Source organism: Simochromis diagramma, unplaced genomic scaffold (assembly GCF_900408965.1).
Source record: "Simochromis diagramma unplaced genomic scaffold, fSimDia1.1 OVJJ01000302.1, whole genome shotgun sequence".
Lineage (NCBI taxonomy): Eukaryota > Metazoa > Chordata > Actinopteri > Cichliformes > Cichlidae > Simochromis > Simochromis diagramma.
The window spans coordinates 13,690,757-13,714,066 of record NW_024386792.1 but is presented as its reverse complement, the minus strand read 5'-3'; the positions used below and the strand labels follow the sequence as shown (position 1 = coordinate 13,714,066).

General features: G+C 38.0%; 1 protein-coding gene across 3 annotated transcripts; it reads left to right on the top strand.

Moving 5' to 3' along the window:
* Positions 1-4,976: 4,976 nt before the first annotated feature.
* On the top strand, positions 4,977-23,220 carry cfap52 (cilia and flagella associated protein 52). 3 transcript variants are annotated; one of them, XM_040024681.1, is made up of 16 exons: positions 4,978-5,143; positions 6,776-6,833; positions 8,120-10,737; positions 11,133-11,332; positions 11,453-11,589; positions 12,184-12,312; positions 12,558-12,657; positions 12,842-12,958; positions 13,224-13,324; positions 13,467-13,637; positions 14,077-14,225; positions 14,420-14,565; positions 16,868-17,019; positions 17,924-18,026; positions 22,375-22,489; positions 22,728-23,220. In XM_040024681.1, exons 3-16 carry the CDS (start codon positions 10,677-10,679, stop codon positions 22,907-22,909), a joined length of 1,863 nt encoding a protein of 620 aa, XP_039880615.1. In that variant the 5' UTR covers positions 4,978-5,143; positions 6,776-6,833; positions 8,120-10,676; the 3' UTR covers positions 22,910-23,220. The 3 variants fall into 3 exon arrangements, with proteins under 3 accessions (XP_039880617.1, XP_039880615.1, XP_039880616.1); XM_040024682.1 differs by having other exon boundaries at positions 4,978-5,491; XM_040024683.1 differs by lacking the exons at positions 22,375-22,489; positions 22,728-23,220 and adding an exon at positions 21,114-21,446 and having other exon boundaries at positions 4,977-6,833.
* The last annotated feature ends 90 nt before the right edge of the window (positions 23,221-23,310 follow it).

Genomic DNA, 23,310 nt, shown 5'->3' with positions numbered 1-23,310 from the left:
AATTATTGACACATTTAATTAATTATTTAATGATATATTTATTTATTTCATTTTGGCAGTCATGGCGCCTGGCTCTCATCATGAAATAATTTTATCTGTCAGCCTCACCCATCAAACTCAGGGGGCGGGGTTAACGCTGATCGAGTCAAAACCATTGCTTTGGCCTGGTGGCCATTGTTTCTAGCACACAACAACCGGCATGTGGAAGCTAACAGAACTGAACTTTGAAAAACCCTGTTTGTGTGTCACCAAATACTGTTTTAATATTTTTTAGCCGAGAATGTAGTGGTTTAATCTTCATGTGTCTGGTCGGTTTGTCAAGATACAGCCTCTTTGCAAAAGTGCTTCGATGATTTCGGAGATGTCTGCACAGTCTCACGGCAAAGCGTGGGATAGACCCGCTCGCCTCGCAAGCAATCCCACCGACAAAGCGCAGGCCCCGGTACACAGCTGTAGTAACCCCCGCTGACTTCTTTTACTGAGGTTATATTTATCGGGGTTTTATTTCCTGATGTTCGTATGTGTCCTACGTGTTTCAGTCGCCAATTCTGAATTATAACTAACATTAAAAACATGTTTAAGGAGGAGAGAGAGCAAATAAATCTGTTTAACATCTGATCTTTGGGTTTTTGTTCAGTAATCAGCGTGACCTGTGTATAAACGCATAAAAGAGATAACGTTGGTGTTTCTGTCATGTAGTAACTGCTGGCTTTAACTGTACAAAGGTTGTTCGACACTATGAAACACATACAGACTTCATGATGTTCGGCTAATATTTTTATAGTGAATATTAATCATGAGGGTAAACGGCCCTGTACACCACGGAGCGAGGTCAGCATATCCACGATATCCTCAGCTCCATGAGTTAACACAAAGTTTCCCAGCTGACTATCTAACTGCCAACTATTCCAGAGACGTGAAAATATACAGCATAAAGAAAAGTGTAAGAGACTCGGCAGCAGATTAGAATAACAGTTATACATTTAATAAATCACCAAATGAATCCAAGAAACGAGCAAACCTGTTCCGACAATTTGAGTTTGTATTCCCTCAGCTGCAGACTCGCTGCTGTTTAAATGTTTGAAAAGGAAGATTAGATATAAAAAACGTCAAACATAGACTCAGTCTGCCTTCACATTTGATATGAGGCCAGCACGTATAGTGGCTGTGTCCTGTTTTAAGATCATACATGTAAAATTGTTGTCTGACCTCCGTCGATCCAGCCGCTCAGTCCGTGGTTACCATGGTTACTGCATAAGCAGCTATAATGTTAACAGCTGGCACTGAGGAAACCTACACCAGCATGGGTGTTTATGTTTTTCATTGAAAAAGAACCGTCTGAATGGTTAACTGAAGTTAACTTGGATAAATTATAGTTAAGGAGTTTCACAGATAACGCCTACGTGAGCGACTGTTCACCTGAAATCAGCAGGCTATTACTGAAATACATGTGCTATATCATAAACTATGATATAAATAGGGAGGTCCTATTAACATGTTTAGTTTTAAAGGACACCTTCCTGCCTTAATTAGTCTCCTTCATGAGCAGTATTAGTTTTCTTCTAACATCCAGAAGTCTGCACCATGTGTTTCATAGTTTGTAACAAGCCTTTGACAGGTAAACATAACATGACCGAAAAAGAAAAAAAAAGGAAAAAAAAAAGAGAGAGAGTGTTGACATAAGAAGAGAAAATGCTCTCAATTATGGAGACAGGCAAATGGTTCATTTATGTTTGATGTGTGTTTATTCCTCCCTAAATATCGTCGGTGAAGTTTGCCATGCACGTCAGATTTTCCTGCGCATTTTTATACCTCTGCCAACAGAGAGAGAAAAAAAATCACATTCTAACAGACAGCTGGTGCTTAGAATACAGTTGAATAACTATTAAAAAACAGATGATATTTAGATGATAGTTCAGTCTAACACATGTGCCAGTGAACCATTAAACGTCTGTGAAACTATGCAGTTATGAAACGTAACTTTAACCTCAGCCAAACCGATTTGCTCAGTTGTAAATAAAACAGCGAAGTAAACGTGACCCGACAGACAGAACCTGAGTGAATGAAGTCCAGCGTTTAACCACTGAGAGCTAAAACTCAGCTGAGGTTTCAAAGCTGTGTGCCGGTGATTGGACATCAGCCGCTCATGAAGCTGCTTCGCCTATAAAGTGCTCTGTAAGGAAACAAGCTCCAGCAGCTCTGCGCTCGGGGAAAACACTATATTTACTTATCTTGTGCAGAAAAATGCGCTGACATTGCTTTATATCGAGCACCGGCTGCCCGGTTAAACTGTGACTATCACCAGGTAACGTAGGCGTGTTTCTTGAATTAGCAGCAGGTGTTAAACAGCTGACAGATGAGGAGGAGGATGCATGCAGGTAAACTGAGGGTCTGTTGAGCTGATCGCTGGTTTCGTGAGAAAAATGTCAGCTCGTTCTTTATGTTACAGAAGCACAGAGACACAAGAGCAGGCGGAAAGAGACGATCGTTCGGTGAAAATGAGAATCTGCGAATGCAACATGTGGAACACGGAGAGTGGAATATGTAAACAAACCGGTTAACGTAACCCCCTGGGTGCACTCTGCATGCTGACTGTTAGCAGAGCTAGTGAAATCTCTGAAAACATCTGAGCACTTTTGCAAACATGTTCTATGTTGACAACCTGACCAGACATACGGCGCGACATTCGCGGCTAAAACACTGTTAAAAGTGTAGCTGGTGACAGAAAAACGGGGTATTTTAAAACTACACCACCACCATTGCTGCCTGTGATTTGATCTGCATTCTGGGATACCTGGCTGCCCCAAGTCTACACAAGCAATCGATTATCTAGGATCGACCTGTTTTGACTTACTTTGCACGGCAACCAATCAAATGTTAGAGAAGCTGCAGCGTTAACCCCGCCCCCTGAGTTTGATGGGTGAGGCTGACAGATAAAATTATTTCATGATGAGAGCCAGGCGCCAGGACTGCCAAAATGAAATAAATAAATATATCATTAAATAATTAATTAAATGTGTCAATAATTATTTAAATGTGTCAATAATTAATTAAAATGTGAAATACATAAATAATTAATTAAATGCGTCAATAATTAATTAATTAAATGTGTCAATAATTAATTAAAATGTGAAATACATAAATAATTAATTAAATGTGTCAATAATTAATTAATTACATGTGTCATAACTATTTATTTAATTAATTAATTAATTCCAATTTTAATTAATTATTGCCACATTTAATTAATTATTTAATGGTGTATTTAATTAATGCATTATGGCAGTCCTGGCACTCCATATATGGAACTACTTAACGTGCCTGAGAAAAAATAGTTACCGCTATTTTTAACAAAATTTGAATTTACTGGTTAAGGTACTTTGACAGTTTTTTCTGGTGAATACAACACAGTTTGATAATGGATCTTTAAATAGAAAGTATACCTGGGTTCGAACGGGAGGCTGTTATTGGCTTTAACGGTAAGTTTCTTTCCCCCCCCAAACTTAAATTAAGTTTCTGATACGACAGCTGAAACGTCTGGAGTAGCACGCTCAGTACTGTACAAAAATTTGTACAGTAAAATCTCTAAAATATATCTTACATACTTTACAAGAACAGGAACGTTTCTGTCATTTAATTGAAATTCAAATTTTATTTGTCACACACGCAACCATACACAGTATGACATGAGGTCAGATGCCTGTAGCTGTGCAGTGCCCAACCATTAAATGACAGTAGGTTTACAGTAAGATATACAAATTTACAGGTTACTACAAAATTTAAAGCTTTAACTTAGAAACAACTGGGGGGGGGACTTGAGCATTGGGACCTGCAGTGTGAACGTTACAATCCTGGTAAACAAAGCTTGTAATCTCAGGACAGCTCTGAAGGAACACAATGATGCTCTTTATGGTGCATATACTTACTTTTATGTGATGAATTGAGGAGAACTAGTGTTATAACACTCTGTAAAAACTAAGACACTACATTCACTAAAGGATCATATTTGTAAACATGCTTTCAAAATGCATCTGTATGGTTTTAATTGTGTATTTTGATATTGTAGTTTATGTAGATTTGATACACTGTTATACAAAACATCTTTTGACTTCCTTTGTCGTTTGCTAATTATAACAGAAATTTCTGGTACAACTTCACTTACTTCCAAGGTGCATGGAGAGGATGAAAGAATTCACAATGCAGGAACTCCAGCAACACTTAGGGGAAGATGACCAACGCGTTTCGGCTTGTGGCCTTCATCAGGGTCATCATTTGCTAATCTCCTCAGTAAAGTAACTTATTCAGATAAATGTTTCATTATTAAAATTATGTGGCTGTAACTGTGATGGGACTGAAAGCAAGTACAACTTTTTTTTATTATTATTATTATTTTATTTTTTATTGGTTTGGAAATTCAAAAATTATCAGCATTTCAATTATAAATGAATGTCTTTAGCTCATATGTATATATATATATATATATGTATATATATATATACATATATATATACATATATATATATATATATATATATATGAGCTGCAAAGATTATTTCTTAACATTGAATAATTTGCTGAAACTAAGTAATCTCTGTAGCTTTATGGAACCATTTATAGTAATGGGAGTGACATCTGAAAGGAGAATATAGTTTTCTTTGTTTAGTGATAACAGGGGGGGGGGACAAACTACTACTGATAGATATAATGTGAGTAAAAAAAAAAAAAAAAAAACCTCAATATGTCTGGTTGCCTTTATTTCTATTTTGGAGAGCCTTTGGTATCTGTGTTTATTTGGCTTCAACAACCTGTGTGTGTTTTTTTTTTTTTTTTTTTTTTTATAAACAAATGAAATGAAATCAATTTTAAAAAGAAAAGCAAGTGACGCCTCTCAACGTCAACACTGTCCACGATCTGAGCTCGCCCCTGTTGGACATCTGACTGAACCGCAAAGGCAAGAACCCGTTTTTGAAAGTACGTGGGTACTTGAAGGCACCATGCAAGGGAACGAGCATCAACCCCAAATTGCTGCGGCTGGTTTAGCAGTCCGCTGCGACTAGCTGTCCTTTCGGACGAAGACGTTTTCACTTAAAACTCTGTAGATAGAGGCTGTGGCAAGCTTTCTCTTTTACGGATTATTAGAGAGGTGGGCCTGAATCGTGTTTGCGTCTCCGAGGCTTGTACGGTGTGGTTAGCTAAAATAGCAGCGTTAGCGTTAGCGACAGTAGCTAACAAACGCTGTAAAAGTGCAGCTGTTGTGTTTGTATTTGCATGCCGGTGTGACTGTGTTAACGCTACCCTTGAGTTTAATTATAACCCCTTATTGGCAATCGTTAACCGACGCTGCAAGTGGACGGGTTAATAATAGAGTCGACACACAAACATTCCAGCAAATCTGTGCAAAAGCACAGATATTTTTTTTGTATAGGTAAATAAACAACATGTTAGCTTTCAGAACCAGCACTGACCACTTTGTTTCACGTGCATCTTTAAGGTTAGTTTGAGGATATTGATACATACTTTGAGCGTTAAGGGTTGTTTAGTGTTGTTTTCCTTCCTGCCTCCTGAGACAGACCTTGGGTGTGTGCAGCACACCGGACTGCTTAACCCACTTCATACATGCTGTTTATCTTGTATTTTACAGAGGTGGTCAGACAAATATATCTTGTAGTTTGGATCTAATTACCACTGCTGTATGCTTAAACAGATAAGTGGCTTAGTATTCTTTGTATTAAATTTAAGACATATGAAACATATAGTATGTAGAGCCTTGAAAAATACTTGGAAAGAGAATCTTATTGAGGTGTTTAGGCACAGAGACAAAAATGTGCTAAACTGTTCATGATCTCTCAAATATGAAATACAATGTGTGGTTTTTAAACAGATTAATTGAAACGTCACTTCACTCAACAACACCGGGAGAAGAAGCTGTTAACCTCTTGCTAATAATCAAACATTCGTGTTTGTGGGCTTAAAAGAAAGAGAAATCATTACGCTACAGACATGTCAACAGGAACTTGATATAACCAGTGTGAATGCACAACGCTTTAAATGTGGTCGCAGATGGACTACAGCAGCAGAAGTAGCATCTCCTATACATCACAGGAGATGCCACTCCTGTGATGTATAAAAAGTTCCAAAAATGTGACCTGGTCTGATAATATCAGCACCAGCATTTGTGCTAGGAGGAATTGCTGCAGTTCTTAATACAATTGGAGTTAAAAAATGGTACTAGCAAGGTGTACCTGATAAAGTGTCTGGTGAATGTAGATTTGAGGTAATTTAGCGATAGTATCTGTTTTGCATAGTTTACCCACCAGGGAGCACTGATAAGTAGATTTTTCAACTAACTTCCAACTAACTAATCAGTAGTTAGCCACATAAACAAGTCACAGCCAGTTAGTCAGGAAGGTCCAATTAAATACAATAAAGTGTTTCTTTTGCCACAGGCTTACACAAAAGTCTAATTGCTGATGCTTATGTTGTTGTTGTTTTTTACAAACTCAAACACCAAATTACTTGGATTTCACAGGGATAACTTGACAGCTGCTCATCTGAAATAGCTCTCCATTAAGATTTTGTATTAGCTGTATCAATGCTTATTGTTCACTTTCCACATCAGTTTTGTTTCAATTTGCCTGGATGTGTCTAATGAGTCCTTTTGGTCTCAGACATTAGCTACAGTACGAGTTTGCATCGTGGAAGCTGTAACAGTAAATCTACAATACGTGATATTGTGTATTTGTTCCTTAACTCTTTATGGATTGTACATCAACAGGCTGCAGCAATGGGCCCAGACACCACACCTGTCCCTAAAACAGAATCTGCAGAGGAAAGTATGTATTGAGGGTATTTTGCATGTTTTTGTCCCCCTTTGATCAAAATTTGTGCAATAAGTAAGTTCACTTTTTTTGAAGTCCCGTTGAGCATGGATTAAATATGCAGGGCTCTAGACTAACTTTTTGCCACAGTTGCACTGGTGCACCTAACTTCTTTTCTTAGATGCACCAGCACAAAGTTTAGGTGCACTCAAATTTTACAACCGCATCGCTTAACACAGCAGCTTTACATGTTCACTTTTTTTTTTGTTAAATTGCTGTCCATACAGACAATACTGATTTGTAAATGATTAACTAACAATCTTGCCAACGCAAAGTTCTTTATTTGGAGCACATTTCTACAAGAAAGATAAGTTACCATAAGGACCATAAGGCGCACCAGATCATAAGGCACATTAAGCAAAACAAAACAGTCATATAAGTCAAACTTTACTCCAATCATTCTTCTTGTTTCCTCCACTTCCACACCATTGATTCATTAATGCTGAATTCTGTCGCAGCTGCTCTATTCCTATGTTTTACTGCATGACTGATAGAGTTTGAAATCCGCTTCATAAGCATGTCTCTTAACAGGTGCCATTTTGGGGTCCTTATATACACACAATACGGTAATATTATATGTGTACGTATTACTCTGCGAGGCTCGTGAGTACGGTAGCTCCAACAATCCATCAAGCGGTGCAGCTTCATAGCTTACCAAAGTCGTACTAAAACATTTTGACAGATTCGCAGTCAATAAGCACAACCAGAATTCATACATAAGGCGCACTTTTGAGAAAATGAAACGTATTTTTTGGACTATAAGGTCCAAAAAATACGGTACTGCTTGTACTTAAAGTGCTTCACTGGGCTGAAATTGAAACTTAAAATATCTCAAGCTATATAAAATAAAAAGAAGTCAAAATTAAAAATGCCTCAAAGGCTTCAAATTTAACATCTCAATATCTGAACATCTTACCATGGGCATGGGCATCTGAGAGGTTCGCCCATGATTATCTCTGATTGGTTTGACCACAATATGGGCATTCTGTGTGTCTGTTATTGATCATACTTTTTACTTTTACTTTTTACTCGAACGGCTGGTCACACTGGTACGACCTAGGATTGTTTTTAGTTGCCCCATTGAGAAATTAGGTTGCATTTGTGACCTAATTTCACACTCTAGAGCCCTGATGTGTGTAACACGATAAAAGTTCATCATTGTGTTTTGCTAACTGAGATTTGCTAAGTCACTTCAGCCAGTAACACACTCAAATTGTGTTTTTAATGTGATTCCTCTTCAGGTCCAGAAATAGTGGTGGTGAAAATAATCTCAGAATCAGATTCCAGTGATGCTTCAGTGATCACCGAGCCAGAGAACTCCAAACAGCCACAGAGCAACACATCAGACAAGTGTTACCCTTGCACTGTCTGTGGCAAGATATTTGACAGACCGTCAAAGCTGGAGAGGCATAAACCTGTACACACAAGGAAGCCCAAGACTCTTCATAACTGTGAGCATTGTAATAAGAGCTTTACACAACAAGAGAAGCTGATCCGACACCAGAATTGCCACAGTAGGACTAACAAGCACCCCTGTCCTGACTGTGGAAAAGTGTTCAATAGACCCTCAAAATTAGAGAGGCACAAACGCACACACACAAAACAACCCAGGGTACCTCATCAATGTTCATACTGCATGAAGACGTTCAGCAAACTTAACAAACTCATTCGTCACAAGCGTATGCACACTGGAGAGAAGCCTTTCACCTGTTCGGTCTGCGGTAAGGGATTCTCCGAGTCAGGTCACTGCAAAGCACATGAAAAGACACACGAGGAGCAGCCAGAAAAACCTCACAGTTGTGCGGATTGCGGGATGTGTTTCTTCAAGGCCTCGGAGCTCCGTAGGCACTTCCGCTCCCACACAGGAGAGAAGCCTTTCAAATGTACCTTATGTGAGAGCTGCTTCTCTCGCTCTGAGGGACTGAAAAGGCACATGAGGAGCCACACAGGGGAAAGACCATACAAATGCATTATCTGTGGCAAGCAGTTTTATTCTCGCCAGGATTTGAATATTCATGGGTTGACCCACACAGGGGAGAAGCCACATCTTTGCCCTGTGTGTGGTAAAGGCTTTTCACAGCTGGGCAACATGAAAGAGCATGAACAAAATGTTCATATTAAGTCAGAAAAATATATTTGTAATGAATGTGGAGCAACGTTCACGCGATACAAGTCACTGACAAAGCATCGGCGGACACATACTGGAGAGAGACCCTATCTGTGCCTCACTTGCGGCCGCAGGTTTTCATGGAGCCATTCTCTCAGCAGACACCGGAGGTCACACGCACACAGACAGATGGCTGGGGACACATCCAAAGAAATACTAAGTTTTGAAGGACCTTCAGAGAATCCCGACAGTGTAACGTAAATGTTGAGTGTTTATTAAAAGCACATTTCCTCTTCATTTGGTGAAGAGAGAGTTTGTTCTGTTGACAAGTTATTAAAAGTTCTCGTGATGATTCACCTTTCTGCTTTCATTGCTGACTGTCCACTAAAATTCTTTTTAAAAATCTCAGTTAGGACAGGGCACCAGGTCAGTGCTAGAAGATGTGTTTGTTGAAGTCTGTATTAATTGGAGTACAGCAGCAGTTAAAATTTTGGATGTGCCTAGAATATCTACTGTTTGATCTCACAGCTCAGTGTAGGTCTGCTCTGTTCACAGTTCACTGTTATGACATGTGGTGTGGTTAGCGTTTAAGAATATTTCATAGTTCTTTACCAAAGGACAAGGAAATACAGTTGCCCTACCAAATGGCTGGAAAGTTTCTCTGGACCTACAGTTATATCAGTACAACATTTTGTATGGTGCAGTGCAAACCAGGATGTAGCTAAGTATTACTTCTTTCTGTAGTTTATAAAACAAAGTGTACTTTCTTTTAAAATATTTGTTATCTAATTTGCCATCATAAGTGTCAAATTTGCAGATTTTGCATTTACAGCCAATTACAGTATTTTTTTTCAGTAGTTAAATCTTTACAACATGGTTATGCTCTTCTAAATTAGAGTAAAAAAGAAAAATGAACTGCACTATTTTCCTCTGGGCAGGACCTGCAGTGATGTCACAGTGGCCAGAGGTACTCCACTCTTGAGTGCAGTAGCATATTTAAGCTTGTACAAGTTGTGAAAAAAAAAAATTAAATGAACAAAGAACATTGTACTTTTTAAGTTTTTATATCAGTATAATTTTATATTAGATGTACAACATATATATAATGTAGTTGTGTAATCCAATGATTTTTATCTTATTCATGCATGATAGCTTGCATTCAATAAAGATACATTGTGATGTACTGTGATGAACTCTGTAGTAATTTCAGACAATGGGCATTCAATGTTTTTGTACTGATAATCAGTAAATGTGCTGAAATGTATTTTTATTTGTTCTGTTATGTCCCAGATTCTTCTGTGACATGTTGTTTATTTGTGAAATGAGAGAATTTTAAGTTTTTTGTATAATGCCAGTATAGGTCACAGATTAATTTGTCATCTTTATCCATCGTGCAAATACAGTGAACCCTACAAATGCAATACCGATTTTCCAGTGTAATTTGCCAATTATGTTTAATTGTTTTTGTGTACGGCTATTTCAATTGTGAAATTTCCGATACCACGTGAATGCAGCAGAGAAACGTCATTCAGCCGGTGGCGCTTTATTGATGTTGCTGGGCGACCGTTTGTTTGGTGTGAACTACTTCACCTGCCTGAGAAAAAATAATTAGCGCTATTTAAACACAATTTGAATTTACAGGTTAAAATACAGGGTTTTTTTCGGGTGAATAAAATACAGTTAGCTAGATAATGGATGTTGAAACAGAAAGTATACCTCGGCTCGAACTGGAGGCTGTTATTGGCTTTAACGGTAAGTTTCCCCCCCTGCAAACTTAAATTAACTTAATGATACGACAGCTGAAAAGTCTGGAGTAACACGCTAAGTACTGTACACAGTGGTAGTTTTTTAATATTATAAACATTGCGCGGTCTTTAACTTAGGTCTTTAACAGTAGGAAAAGCTGTAAAACTTTAAGTCCAAAATTGATGTTCTCCTTGTTCCAGAGCTGTCTAGCGGGCTGAGTTCTCGTCCCCTTGTGTGATTTAGACTGTACCTTTGTTGTTAAGATTACATTTTGAACTTACGTGTGTAGCTATGAAGAGAGTGCACATTCCCGTTATTATTATCCAGCTTTTAAAACAACCATCCACCTTCATAATCACAAACAGATTGTCTGTTCAATGTACTCTGCTTTATTTCACCAGGACATGTTTCTTCTGGCCTAAGAGTCCATCCAGACAACGAGCATATGATCTACCCTCTTGGATGCACAATCATTCTCAAGAGAATTAAAGATGGCAAACAGGAGTTCTTACATGGCCATACAAACAATGTAACCTGTATTTCAGTGTCAAAAAGTGGACTGTATATTGCCTCTGGACAGGTCAACTTTATGGGCTTTAAGGTAATCTTAGTCAGGAATGTTTGAATGTTTTTGTAACTACCTGGCAAATCTGCCATCAGATATTGGGTTAAATAATTTTGATGAATAAATTACAATATTCTACTTAATATGTTGTCCTAGGCTACAATAATAATCTGGGACTATGCGACCCGAACAATCTATACAGAGCTGGTGCTCCACAAGGCAAAGGTAGAGGCACTGGCCTTTTCTCCTAATGACAAGTACCTGGTGTCCCTTGGGGGTCAAGATGATGGCAGGTAAACATTATGGCTGAATGATGCAGCTGGGTGCAAGTTCAGATAATAAGATTGCAAAATAGAAATACACATTGCCTTGCACAGTAATTGTCTAATTGCCAACATAGCACACTATATTTCATTGAGCAATGATCATGCCACATTTGTTTTACTGTTTAACAAGCCAGGCACAAGGTTCTTGTAGAACACAGGAAGTTGTACAATCAGAATACATCCAGGCTAGTAAGGTACTGGAAAGGAAAGCAAAAGTCCTTTGCTATTGTGACTCCCTAATAAACCAGAATAACCTAAGCTGGGCCAGTCTTTAGATTTAAAATGCTTGTTATAAGATTGCACATGGTTCAGCTCTTCCCCTTATTTGTGTTTTATGAAGCAGGAAGCAACAAATGACAAACACCCTGCATTTGTTACCAGAGGGGACATATTGAACTTGTGAAGTAGACTCCATTTGGATAGTTAGCTTTCAGTGACTGAAGCTCATACATTGTAGATCCGTTAAGACTTAGCAGACACAGTGGCACATATTATTTTTTATTAAATATGATATAAGAATCATGATTTCATGATTTAATGATCTTTTGTGTTTGTTTACAGTATAGTTGTGTGGAATATTGAGACTAAGCAAGCTATATGTGGGAGCCCAGCTTCAGCGCAGAGTGCTGGTCACTCCCTGATTTTGCAATACTCAAACACAAATGACAACATCTTTGTGTCAGCAGGGAGGTGAGTGAATGGTGTCTACTATTTTTTCTTTTCTGTGTTTTTTTAAGCCAAGCTAAATGTCACATTAGATTTTTAATTTGTAATTGTTAGGTTATCTGTGAATTAGATTTTATTGAACCTGCTTATAAAATGACAAGGCATCTACCTATTGCTATTTTTCTGCATACCTAGCTTCACAATGTGGGTTTTCACGCTCCTTGTTATTGCATAAAAGTGATTTAATATCACTGGTCTTCTTTGGGCAGTGGAACATTGCGAGTTTGGGAACTGGACCTCCCCAACAGAAAGATCAGGCCCACAGAGTGTCAGACAGGCAAGCTCAAGAGGACTGTGAAATGCTTAGAGGTATGAAGCCATATGCAAACCATCTGCAGGCAGAAACTTAACAAATCAATAAAACACTAATAGTATGGCTGCAGAAGGTGCATAAGGATAATAATAGTGAAACTCAACTTTTTTAATCTTCCAAACTTATAGCACACCAGATATAGTGAAATAATGTGGTTGCACTATCAATATTGCTGTACAGATTTCAGAGGATGATCAGTTCATTTTCTGCGGCACCATGAGTGGAGACATAATGAAAGTTAACCTGAAGACAAAGCTTCTGAATCACTGCGGTCCAGCTAAATCAAAATACAGCATGGTAAGTCATCACTGTAGAGGTCATTCATTGCATTCCTTATTGGGTGCTTTGAATTCAGTCATTCAGCCACTCCTTACTCATGCCCTGTGCTTAATAGGAATCCTTGTGGAAGGAAAAGCCACGGTTCATGTCACATAGTTAAAAATTTCTTAAGTTTTGAGAAGCTGTCAACGATCTAGGAATTTTAAAAAGTGATATATTCAAATATGCATAATTGTTTTAGAAAAATGTAATGAAAATCATAGTTTCATCCTTTTCTTTGCAGGGTGTCAATGTCATAAAGATACTGAAGTCTGGGGACCTACTTGTAGGCTGTGGATCTGGCACTGTCACTTTGTCTTCTGGGACTAACTTCAAAACTCTTAAGTGAGTTTTATGACTGAATTATTTCACTATAAAATATCCCTAGTGTGCATAATTGTTACCTTTGAATTTTCTATATTTTCAGCATTCAAATGCTTTAGTTTGTTTTTGCATTTTTGTACTTTTTTCCTTTACCTCACATCAGGAAAGTCGATCTGGAAAAGGCAGTAACCTCCATTGCTACATTAGGAGATGGAAATGAGTTTTTTGTTGGCACAGAGGCTGCTCAGATGTATCGCTTCAGTTATGAGAATTTCAAAGTGGAACTCATATCCACCAGCCATAATGATGCTGTCAAGGACGTAGCCATCTTGTTGTAAGTGTCAGAAAAGAGAATTTAAATAGTGTTCTGCAATAAAACATAAATGCCCTGATAAAGAGAATTGATCAGAAAACAGTCAGTCTGTTCCTTTTTCTCCTTCACCATGCCCCTCAGAAACACACATTTTCTCTTGTACCCAGAAATGCAAGAAAATAAACATTATGTTATGTGTCAAATGCAGCAAAGCAAAACCACAATGCTTAAACTGTGCTGAAATTGTTTCTGTTTCATTACTTTATTTACCTGTTGTACTCACTAGAGGGTGACATATACATGCCACATGTCTACATATTCTGAGGAAATGTTATTGGTTTTATGTATGTGTCTAAGACCTGAGTAAAATATTACTTTTAATTAATTATTTACATAATTATATTAACAACCCATACCACACAACTATAATTCTCTATTTTTCCTCACATTTTTCCACTAGTGGAACATCTGAACTATTTGTAACCTGCTCAGATGAAGATATCAGAGTGTGGTACACAGGCAAGCCTAAAGAGCTGTTGCGCATCACTATACCCAATGTGACCTGCAATTCGGTGGACTTCATGTTTAATGGACAAAGCATCATCAGTGGTAGGACTCAGAGAGCGATTTCTGTAACAATTAATTTTCTGTTTTGAAATATGTTTTGAATAGGTGATAACGAGCCATCTCAATTACAGTAGCGCAGAAATCTGAAATATAAAAGTAAAGTTTCTTTTCACTTACTGAAAAGTTCTGTTTCTTGTGCAGAATCAGATTAATCTCTAGCTGTCATTGTCTTCTAGCATGGAATGATGGTAAGATTCGTCTGTTTGGACCAGAAAGTGGAAAACTCATGCTCACCATTCACAATGCACACACAATGGGTGCAACGGCCATTGCTGGCACAAGGGATTGCAAAAGGATTGTCAGTGGAGGGGGAGAAGGACAGGTCAGTGGAAATAATATCAATGAACCTATAATTTGTTCACTATTAGATATATATTATTATTTAATTTATATTTTAATATTAAAGTCTTGAGCCGCTTCTCATTTCTTGGCTTTATGCTTCTAAGGAGCCAGATGTTCTTATAAGTTTTAAAATAGTTCAGCAATATTTCCAGAGACTTTCTGAAGATCTTTAAAAAAAAATTTCTTCTTTTTTGTTAATTTTCAGTCTAGTCTGTTGAGAACTGTTCAGTCTATTTTCAGAAGAATGTTTTTAGTTTTTACATTGACTCATAAAGCATAAAACGGCACTTAAATCACAGAATAAACCAGTGTTGTGTTTACATACAACACAGAACTTAGCAAAAATCCAGTTTTATATTCTACCTTTAACACTTTATTACTAGCAACCTGTCACAAAAACACTCAAAATGATCCTTTTTCTTTGGTTGAATCAACACAAATTCCAAAGATAACACAGTTTGTCAGGCATAAAACTGTATTTTTGCACCAACAAGGTGATTCTAAAAGAGCTATTAGCTATAAACATATCTGTTCATTGTGTCCTTAAAAATTTGAGGAAACTGAACAAGTAGACAGAAGTTGTAGGCATGAAAACTATCTATAGTAGATGTAGTCATGTCCTTAAGAAATAGGAAAAATCTATCAAAGAACTGAGACAGGATCCGAGAGATACATTTTACATTTACACCCCTTAGCTGATTCATCTGCTTTTTCCCTAAGCCTCATCAGAACTAGTCTCAATGGTAAAAAAAAAAAAAAGGTAAATGGCCTGTATTTGTATAGCGCTTTACTAGTCCCTAAGGACCCCAAAGCACTTTACACATCCAGTCATCCACCCATTCACACACTGGTGATAGCCACAGCCACCCTGGGGTGCACTGACAGAGGCGAGGCTGCCGGACACTGGCACCACCAGTAGGCAACGGGTGAAGTGTCTTGCCCAAGTACACAACGATCGAGACTGTCCAAGGGGCTTGAACCGGCAACCTTCCGATTACAAGGCAAACTCCCAACTCTTGAGCCACGATCGCCCACAATGGAAGGGTAATGGTCAAGAATCCATTCTCAAGGATGGCAAAAGCTAAAAAACAAACAAACAATGAGGTATGCCAAATTACACAGGTCTTATCGAGTTTAAAATCAAAATTAGATTATTTTTTTGTTTCAAATCCTCATTAATATCAACAGTAATATGTACTTGTAAAACTGAGGTAATTATAAATGCAAAAAAGTATGATCAGATTTTGATAGACCATGCATTACTGACTGAAAAGTGTCAGCAAGGGCTTCATTTATCAACATGGCAATGATTCCAAAGATACTACAGTGATACTACCTGGATAGTCAAACACACTATGAAACATTGTCAGTCATGGATAGGCATCCTCAGAGCCAGGACCTCAACAACAATGTGAGTTCACATGAACGGAATGGAGAGAATGGAGCAAAAGGCAGCCGACATCCAAAGAAGAGCTTGGAATGTCATTCAAGAAGCCTGGAGAACTATTCCTGAAGATTACAAAGAACTTACAAGAAAGCTTGCCTACAAGAGTTCAGGCGGTGTTGAAGAATAAGGTCCCAAATACAGACTTTCAAGCTTGTCAGAATTGTACAAACTCTGTTTTGTCCATTTATGTTTGCATGTTTCAATAAATCACATCACAGATTTTCCGTTTTCCTAGCAAAATTTAAAAAAAAAAAATCTTGGGCAGCTTGAGACTTTGGCACAATTTCTCACAGTATATCATCAACAAGAATTATGAAATGGACATGAAATGGCTATCCTGCCTGATAATTGAGCTTTAGTTGTAGTCCATATCCTGCCATAACTATTTTCAGACTTTCCCAAAACATTTTTTTGTTATTGATTTGGGAATGCTTACTGAACATGACAAAACTGATTTAAAGATAAGAATGTTTGCATCTCATGTCTAGTCATATAATTAGAATTGCTAATTTTTCTCCAAGACAAGCTGCTGTGAGTTATTCCAGTGCTTAGTGCAAATATTGGAGGATTTTATGCATGCTTTATATTCGTTATACAGACACACCATACTAGACTGTGCTGTGCACCCTTCAAATACACATTCAGCATTTAAATTTGGGGTTTATCTCTATAGCATGCAATATCATTGAAGACTGACATGATTTCAAAAGAACAGAAGACATACTGTTGAAGATGTCTTTAATGAAAATTGTTGCATCAATAGCATATTTGTATGTTTATAAATAAAGTTAAATATAGTTTCCCTAATGAATGATTTTGGGTTTAACTATCATAGGTGTGTGTTTGGGAGCTGAAGCCACGTAGCTATCGGTTGCTGGAGGCCATGAAAAAGCACAAAGCTGCTGTCACTTGTCTCAAAATCAAGAGTGACGACACAGAGTGTGTCTCTGCAAGCTCTGACGGTACCTGCATCATCTGGGACATAGTGTGAGTAGCCTATCTGCAAACCATAACCCACACATTGTGTCCATGTAACATCTTTAAAGTGTTTAATATTGTAATATTAGTGTATGAAATATTATTTATCTATGAAATGTTGTGTTTAGTAGTACAACAAAATGCCAAAAAATTACTGCAGAGCCACTTCACTAAGTCAGAATTGTAATAATTATTTCTCAGTTTCATCAAAGAAAAATGATGAGAGCAAGTGAAGTGAAAATAAAGTAGTTAGGCACATCACTGAATGAGCTAATCACATTATTCTGTGAAAAGTAATGTACATATTTGGTAATAATATGTATAGCCACCAGAGACAAAGTGAGAAGAAAGAAGAGCACTGTCTTCATGTCTGACTTGTCATAAGAGAGAAATGGTGAAGTGGATGTGTGGCTCATACAGTGAGATAAAAAAGAAATCCAGTTCTTTATAAGTGAGCTTAAAATCCTTTAATCTGTGAGCTTCTTCTGGGAGTACAATAAGCTGTTGAAAACTGACTATGGTCATTTTTTCATTGTCTGTCCTCTTCATGAACGAGTCTGTGGATTAAAGGCTTCTAGGCAGTACCCATACAATTATCATGGATTCTCTTTGTAGTATGACTACTAACAAGTTATTTAAATGGATTAGTAGAAAAGTCTAAATTAATTTACACTGACACCCTGTCTGCACAAGAGAAAATATGTGCACTTCAGAACATTTGTATATACAGATTGTTTTGAGATTTATGCTTTTTTTGTTTAAAATTTGAACAGACACGACAGTCTGGTCATGGTGTGAAGACACATGCACCTCATATGAGTTATTTTTTGCCAAGTCTATTGCAACACCTGTCAAACTCATCTTCCTTCCCGTCATTTCTTGTCTTTTGTCTCTTTTGTATAATCTTTTATAGGCGATTCGTAGTTCGTCAAATGATGATTGCCAACACACTGTTTCGGACTGTGTGCTACCATCCAGAGGAATTTCAGATCATCACCAGTGGCACTGACAGAAAGGTGTGTTTTTGGATTAAGAATCTTTTTTTTTCTTGTTGCTAAGTGCATTTCTGTATTTTTATTGGCATTCTAGCAGGCAGTAATTTAAACACAATTTTTTCACTTGATTTATCTTTAAGCCAGTTTTTTATGGTGGCCTCAGAGGTATGTATAGTCAGAATTTGTTAATGATCATTTTGCTAAAACTTCTTTAGTCAGAATTTGCGTAATTCTGACAAAAATGTTTTAGTGTAGCTGCCCCTGTAGTAAGAACCAAGAAAGTGTGGTTTATGAGTTTGTTTTCACACAAAAAGATGGATACAAAAATGTTCATGCCAAAAATGCTGACCATAATTAATTTGATTGCATGTAGAATTTACAGTATAGAGAAGTACAATACAAAAATACATTTAATGGAATCTGTTCAATTGAAAATGACAATTTAAAGAAGTCTCATGAAATGAAATTTACTTCATTGTTATACATTCAGTTTATACCAAGCATATGTCCTTTAATGATTATTTATTTAAATAAGTAAACCTTTGATTTAAAAAAATTCCCCTCGAGCTTGTGGGTCCTGTGCAGTCTCTTAGCTGTTCCTAGGACTGCGCTCTTCTGGACAGAGATCTCGGATGTTGTTCCTGGGATCTGCTGGAGACACTTGCTTTGGCTTGGGAGTCACTGCATCTAGCGCTTCGATTACCACGGGGCCACTGTTACCTTCACCCTCCACATCTTCTTCAGCTCTTTTCTGCGCCCTTTGTACTTCTCCAGTTTCTTGTGATCCTTCTTGCTGATGTTGCTGTCATTCGGTATTGCTACGTCTATCACTACGACTGACTTCCTCTGCTTGTCCACCACTACTATATGGGGTTGGTTAACCACCAACATTTTGTCCTACTGTATCTGGAAGTCCCATGGGATCTTAGCTTGGTCATTCTCGACCATCGTACGGGGTGTCTCCCACTATGCCCTTGAGACTTCCGGTCCATACTCAGCACAGATGTTTCTGTATATTATGCCGGCCACTTGGATATGGCGTACCATGTATGATGTATGTATGATCCACACCGTTCTTGGTGTAGATCAGCCGGTTAGTCTCTGTAACTGTCACGGTAGGTATCATCCATGGTGCTACATTAGCATCATCAGTAGATCTCACTTCACTTAGTCTTGGTATCTGGCTATGGGGGCTCCAGGTTTCAAGCTTTGGCATGATCGTGTTGACGACGAAGTTTTCTGGGAGAAAATGTGAGTGATGTTTGACAGGTAGAACATGTGATGTGTTAGCATTGACAGCTTTGATCTTTACAGTTTAGAAGAGATGGTGCCAGTTCATTTTCTTTGCTTCAAGAGCTGGTGGAAGCTCCTCTGGAGTTTAGTCTTGTTTGCTCCTGTTTTAGCATTTCAGAGTGTGGGTTCCAGTTGGTGCTGGTGATGATAAAAGTCATTGTCTGTCTGTTGGCATTGTGTCTTCCCCAGTTGGGCTCAGAGAAAACTTATGGCTGCTCTGACTCACTACACCATGCACTGGTACAAATAAGTATTGCTCTACAGTTTGGCTTCTTTTCTGAAAATGAATAAAATAATTCAGAGCCAATTCCAAATATCCAGTGCCCAGAGATCACACTGTGAATATCACACTGTAACACCATTGTTTTTTCATAATCTGTTGATAACATAGCTGTAAACTGTTGCAATTCACAGTGAGTCTATAATAACTACTTTTTTTTAACCTTAAAGTACTTTTTATTGTTTACTGTAGTCCATGTACTCCATATATTTCCCCTCAGACTTAATACTCAGCTGTCTAGCTTAAAAGAGGAAAAAGTAATCATTATAATGATAAAAAAAACAAAAACAGGATGCAAATAGACTGTCACTAAACAGTCACAGTGTAGAGTCCTCATTATGTTGTTATGGTTATTGAAATCTCCACTTAATGAGAATGACAGAAAAATCTGCAGCTTTACTAAGATCAGCAAAGAGTAGCACAATGAAAGCTTGTACAATCATACTCGTGTGCATTTCTGCAGATTAGCTTGAACGCTTCTAATTTGTTTCTTAGCTCAGTATACAGTAATTAAGCCATTGTGCCGGCTGCTAATCACTGGTGCAAAAACACACCCTTTGACTCCACAATTTTTTTTTTTATAATCTTGATTAACCAAGCACTTCTTATTTACATAAGCTTGGACCTTTACTGCTGCAGAATGAAACACTTTTTTCCTTGATTGTGCAATTTATCCACACCCCTTGAACCCGGCTACACACTGGACCCATATTGCTGCCGTCCCCGCATGCTGAGAGGTGAGGACAAGTTGTGCTGATTAACACAGCGCGGTGGGTGTGCTGAGCGAGCGGAGAGAAAGTGGGAAGGAGGCATTCAAAGAGAGCGAGAAAGAGGAGAGATAGAGGGGAGCGCTGTGGTGTTCGTGCCTTCCTGCGGATGTGCCTATGCCACCCAAGTGCCAGCCAGATCCACCATCTGCTCATCCCAGGACACAGGCACTCTGTCTGGTTCAACAAACAGCAATGCTCGCTCTCTCTCCTCTCTCTCCTCTCTGTACTCCAAGCCTTCTTCACCTCCCAGCATGACTCTATGAGTAAATTCACAGGATGCAAACCAGCATGTGAGAAAAAATGTGAAGAGAAAGAGAGTGGCCAGGAGGGGTGGGGGGATGACGGTGTAGGGTCAGGGAGCAGTTGTATTAATGAGATGCTTTGTGATCAGGATGTTGCTGGCAATGATAATGATGCGTTTGTTTTTTGGTGTAGTAAGTATATGATGCTTACTTCGTCTTTTCAAGGTAAGGATACGGGATTATAGCTGAAACCAGTTGGACTACATTATTTCTGCTAAAAAGGAGGCATTAAATAGCCTTGATAGTAATTAATTACTAGCTCATAATAACCTTAGGTAACTGTGCATATTTTCTATAAGCTAAAGCTTCTAACCTTCTGTGTAGCCCAGGCAACTATACACTGCTTATAGCCTGAGATTTGTCCTTATAAGTGGAGCAGTCCTAAGAGTATGTTTTTCAGACCTGCTCTCACTTACTGCACGTAATTAATTTCCTGGTTGCCCATGTCATGGCTGTGAGCCAGTTTCCCAGACCGAGGCTGAGGGATCGCAGATGGGCCAAGACAACTCACACAGGTGGAAGCCTCTAATAAGCTGCTGAAATGAGATGAGAAAGGTGGAAGGGGTCGTGACTGTGGCGGCGAGGAAGGGATGGACAATGATCTAAGAGAGAAGAAGAGAGGGGAACATTGTTACAGTAACTTTTATCGTGGCTATGCGAATAATAAACTATTTAATTTCACCATTAACTTCTTTTTATTAATCATAGAGCAATGATTAATTTAAGGCGCTGATTTGTTTGAAAAAACATCTCACTAAATATGTTATCGATTAATGCAGGCCTTAGCTGAGAAGTGAGCATTGTTTTGTTCAGATTTAAGCCTTACATTCTGATTTGGTTACATTAGGAAGATTTGGTTTCTATTTATTTCTCTATATTAGTTTTCATTCCATGTAAGCACAATATTCAATATGTGTGAAAGATTACATATCCCTTATTATTTGCCTTCCTATTAGGCATAATGGGCAAAAAATGAAATTCTGTTCTCATAAGCATCGGGCTCTGTGTGAACAGCCTTGTTTAACATGACCTTTACAAATAGCTAATTGTGGTAACTCCATCTCCTTCTCTCAACTCCTTATTGACTTTGAAATGCAGTGTGTTTAGCATCAGTGTTTTGAGTGCTTTACTGCTTTCTAAACAGCTTCTTGACTTTTAAAATCACATAGGGCGAACTGTTAAATCTTCTACTAGGAACTCATTCATGACTGAAGCCTAATTTTAATGATCAAGTCCATCTGGGCTTTCATTTACTCCACCCAAGAAGTAATCAGGTCGGTCATATAAATAACAAGAAAGGATTGTTCTCGCTCTGTGGTTTTGTGATGCTTCTGCCACCTGGGCTATAAATAGCTTCAACTAACAATCGCCTTTTGTGAGACTTGATACTCTGACGGCTGTTAAGCCCTAGAGATGTTCAAAACTCATTTAGATATATGATAGAATCAAACCAGCTCATTTTCATATAGAGTTAAAACGAGAAAGCAGTGAAGGTGAGAGTCTGAGGTCACCTATTGCGTACTACTACCAAAATAGGAAATGGTAAAGTGTATACTGTATATAATGTTGAATAAAAATAGCACAAAAGCACAGAGATGTTTTCACTTGATCTCATTAGCAAGCCTATCAATCCTTAGTAACAAACAAAAAAACTTCAGAGTATAAATGTGTAACCTTCATCTCCACTTAGACTTTCTGTGCATTGTGTACATTTTGTCCCTCAGGTTGCCTACTGGGACGTGTTTGAGGGTAAATCTGCCCTCAGACAACTTGAGGCTTCGCAGTCTGGTGCCATCAATGGCATGCATATCTCACAGGATGGCAAATACTTTGTGACAGGTATGGCACATTACTCATTTGCACTTCTTCTTCTTCCATGCTACTCATATATAGATAGCAATTTTATATTTGTCCCTGCTGCCTTGCCCGTTATGCTCCCGTTTAGATCAAAACCTAATTGAATATTTTATGCAAATATAGTTTTCATGTGTTTTATATAAAGAACAGTATTGCACAATAATTAGTGATATTTCCCTAGAGCTTCTGGTTTCTTATGTTGTTCACCTTTTCATACCAGGTGGAGATGATAAGCTGGTGAAAGTGTGGGACTACATGTTAGGTGGAGTAACCCACGTAGGGGTAGGTCATGGTGGCAGTATTACCAGCATGAAAATCTGCTCCAACAGCCGCAACTTAGTCAGTACAAGTGCAGATGGAGCCATTCTTTGCTGGAAGTTCCCTCACGTTCCTTCCTCTTAACTGGAGATTTGGACACGGGAAGAAACACAAACTTTTAGCCATCCAGACATTCTTTTTTGATTTTTCCAAAAATGTACCAAATGTTACTATTATATTGTTTTAGCAATATGGATTTACATTCTTACCAAAATAAATACATGTAACCTCATGAAGCAACAATTGCTGTATAAGATGTTTTTGCTCACTGATGCATAGTAAATGTAGTGGGTTTTTTTTTTTTGCATGGTTTTGTTGATTTTTAAATGGGTAATATTTGTCCATCAATTTAAAAAAAAAAAGTGAATTAAAGCATTAATAAATCCTTTCTCTTTTTTTGCTCTTTTGAAATTCTATTGAAAATCAAAATCTTCATTTTGAAAAGTATTCAGAGCCTTTGCAGTGACAGTCATCCTGTTTGATTT

Excerpts from the sequence above, each read along its gene's own strand:
- cfap52 (XM_040024681.1), top strand. The coding sequence starts at position 10,677 with ATGGATGTTGAAACAGAAAGTATACCTCGGCTCGAACTGGAGGCTGTT. Across the intron at positions 11,333-11,452 it reads TCAACTTTATGGGCTTTAAG|GCTACAATAATAATCTGGGA; the intron begins GTAATCTTAGTC and ends ATGTTGTCCTAG. Across the intron at positions 12,313-12,557 it reads ATCTTTGTGTCAGCAGGGAG|TGGAACATTGCGAGTTTGGG; the intron begins GTGAGTGAATGG and ends TTCTTTGGGCAG.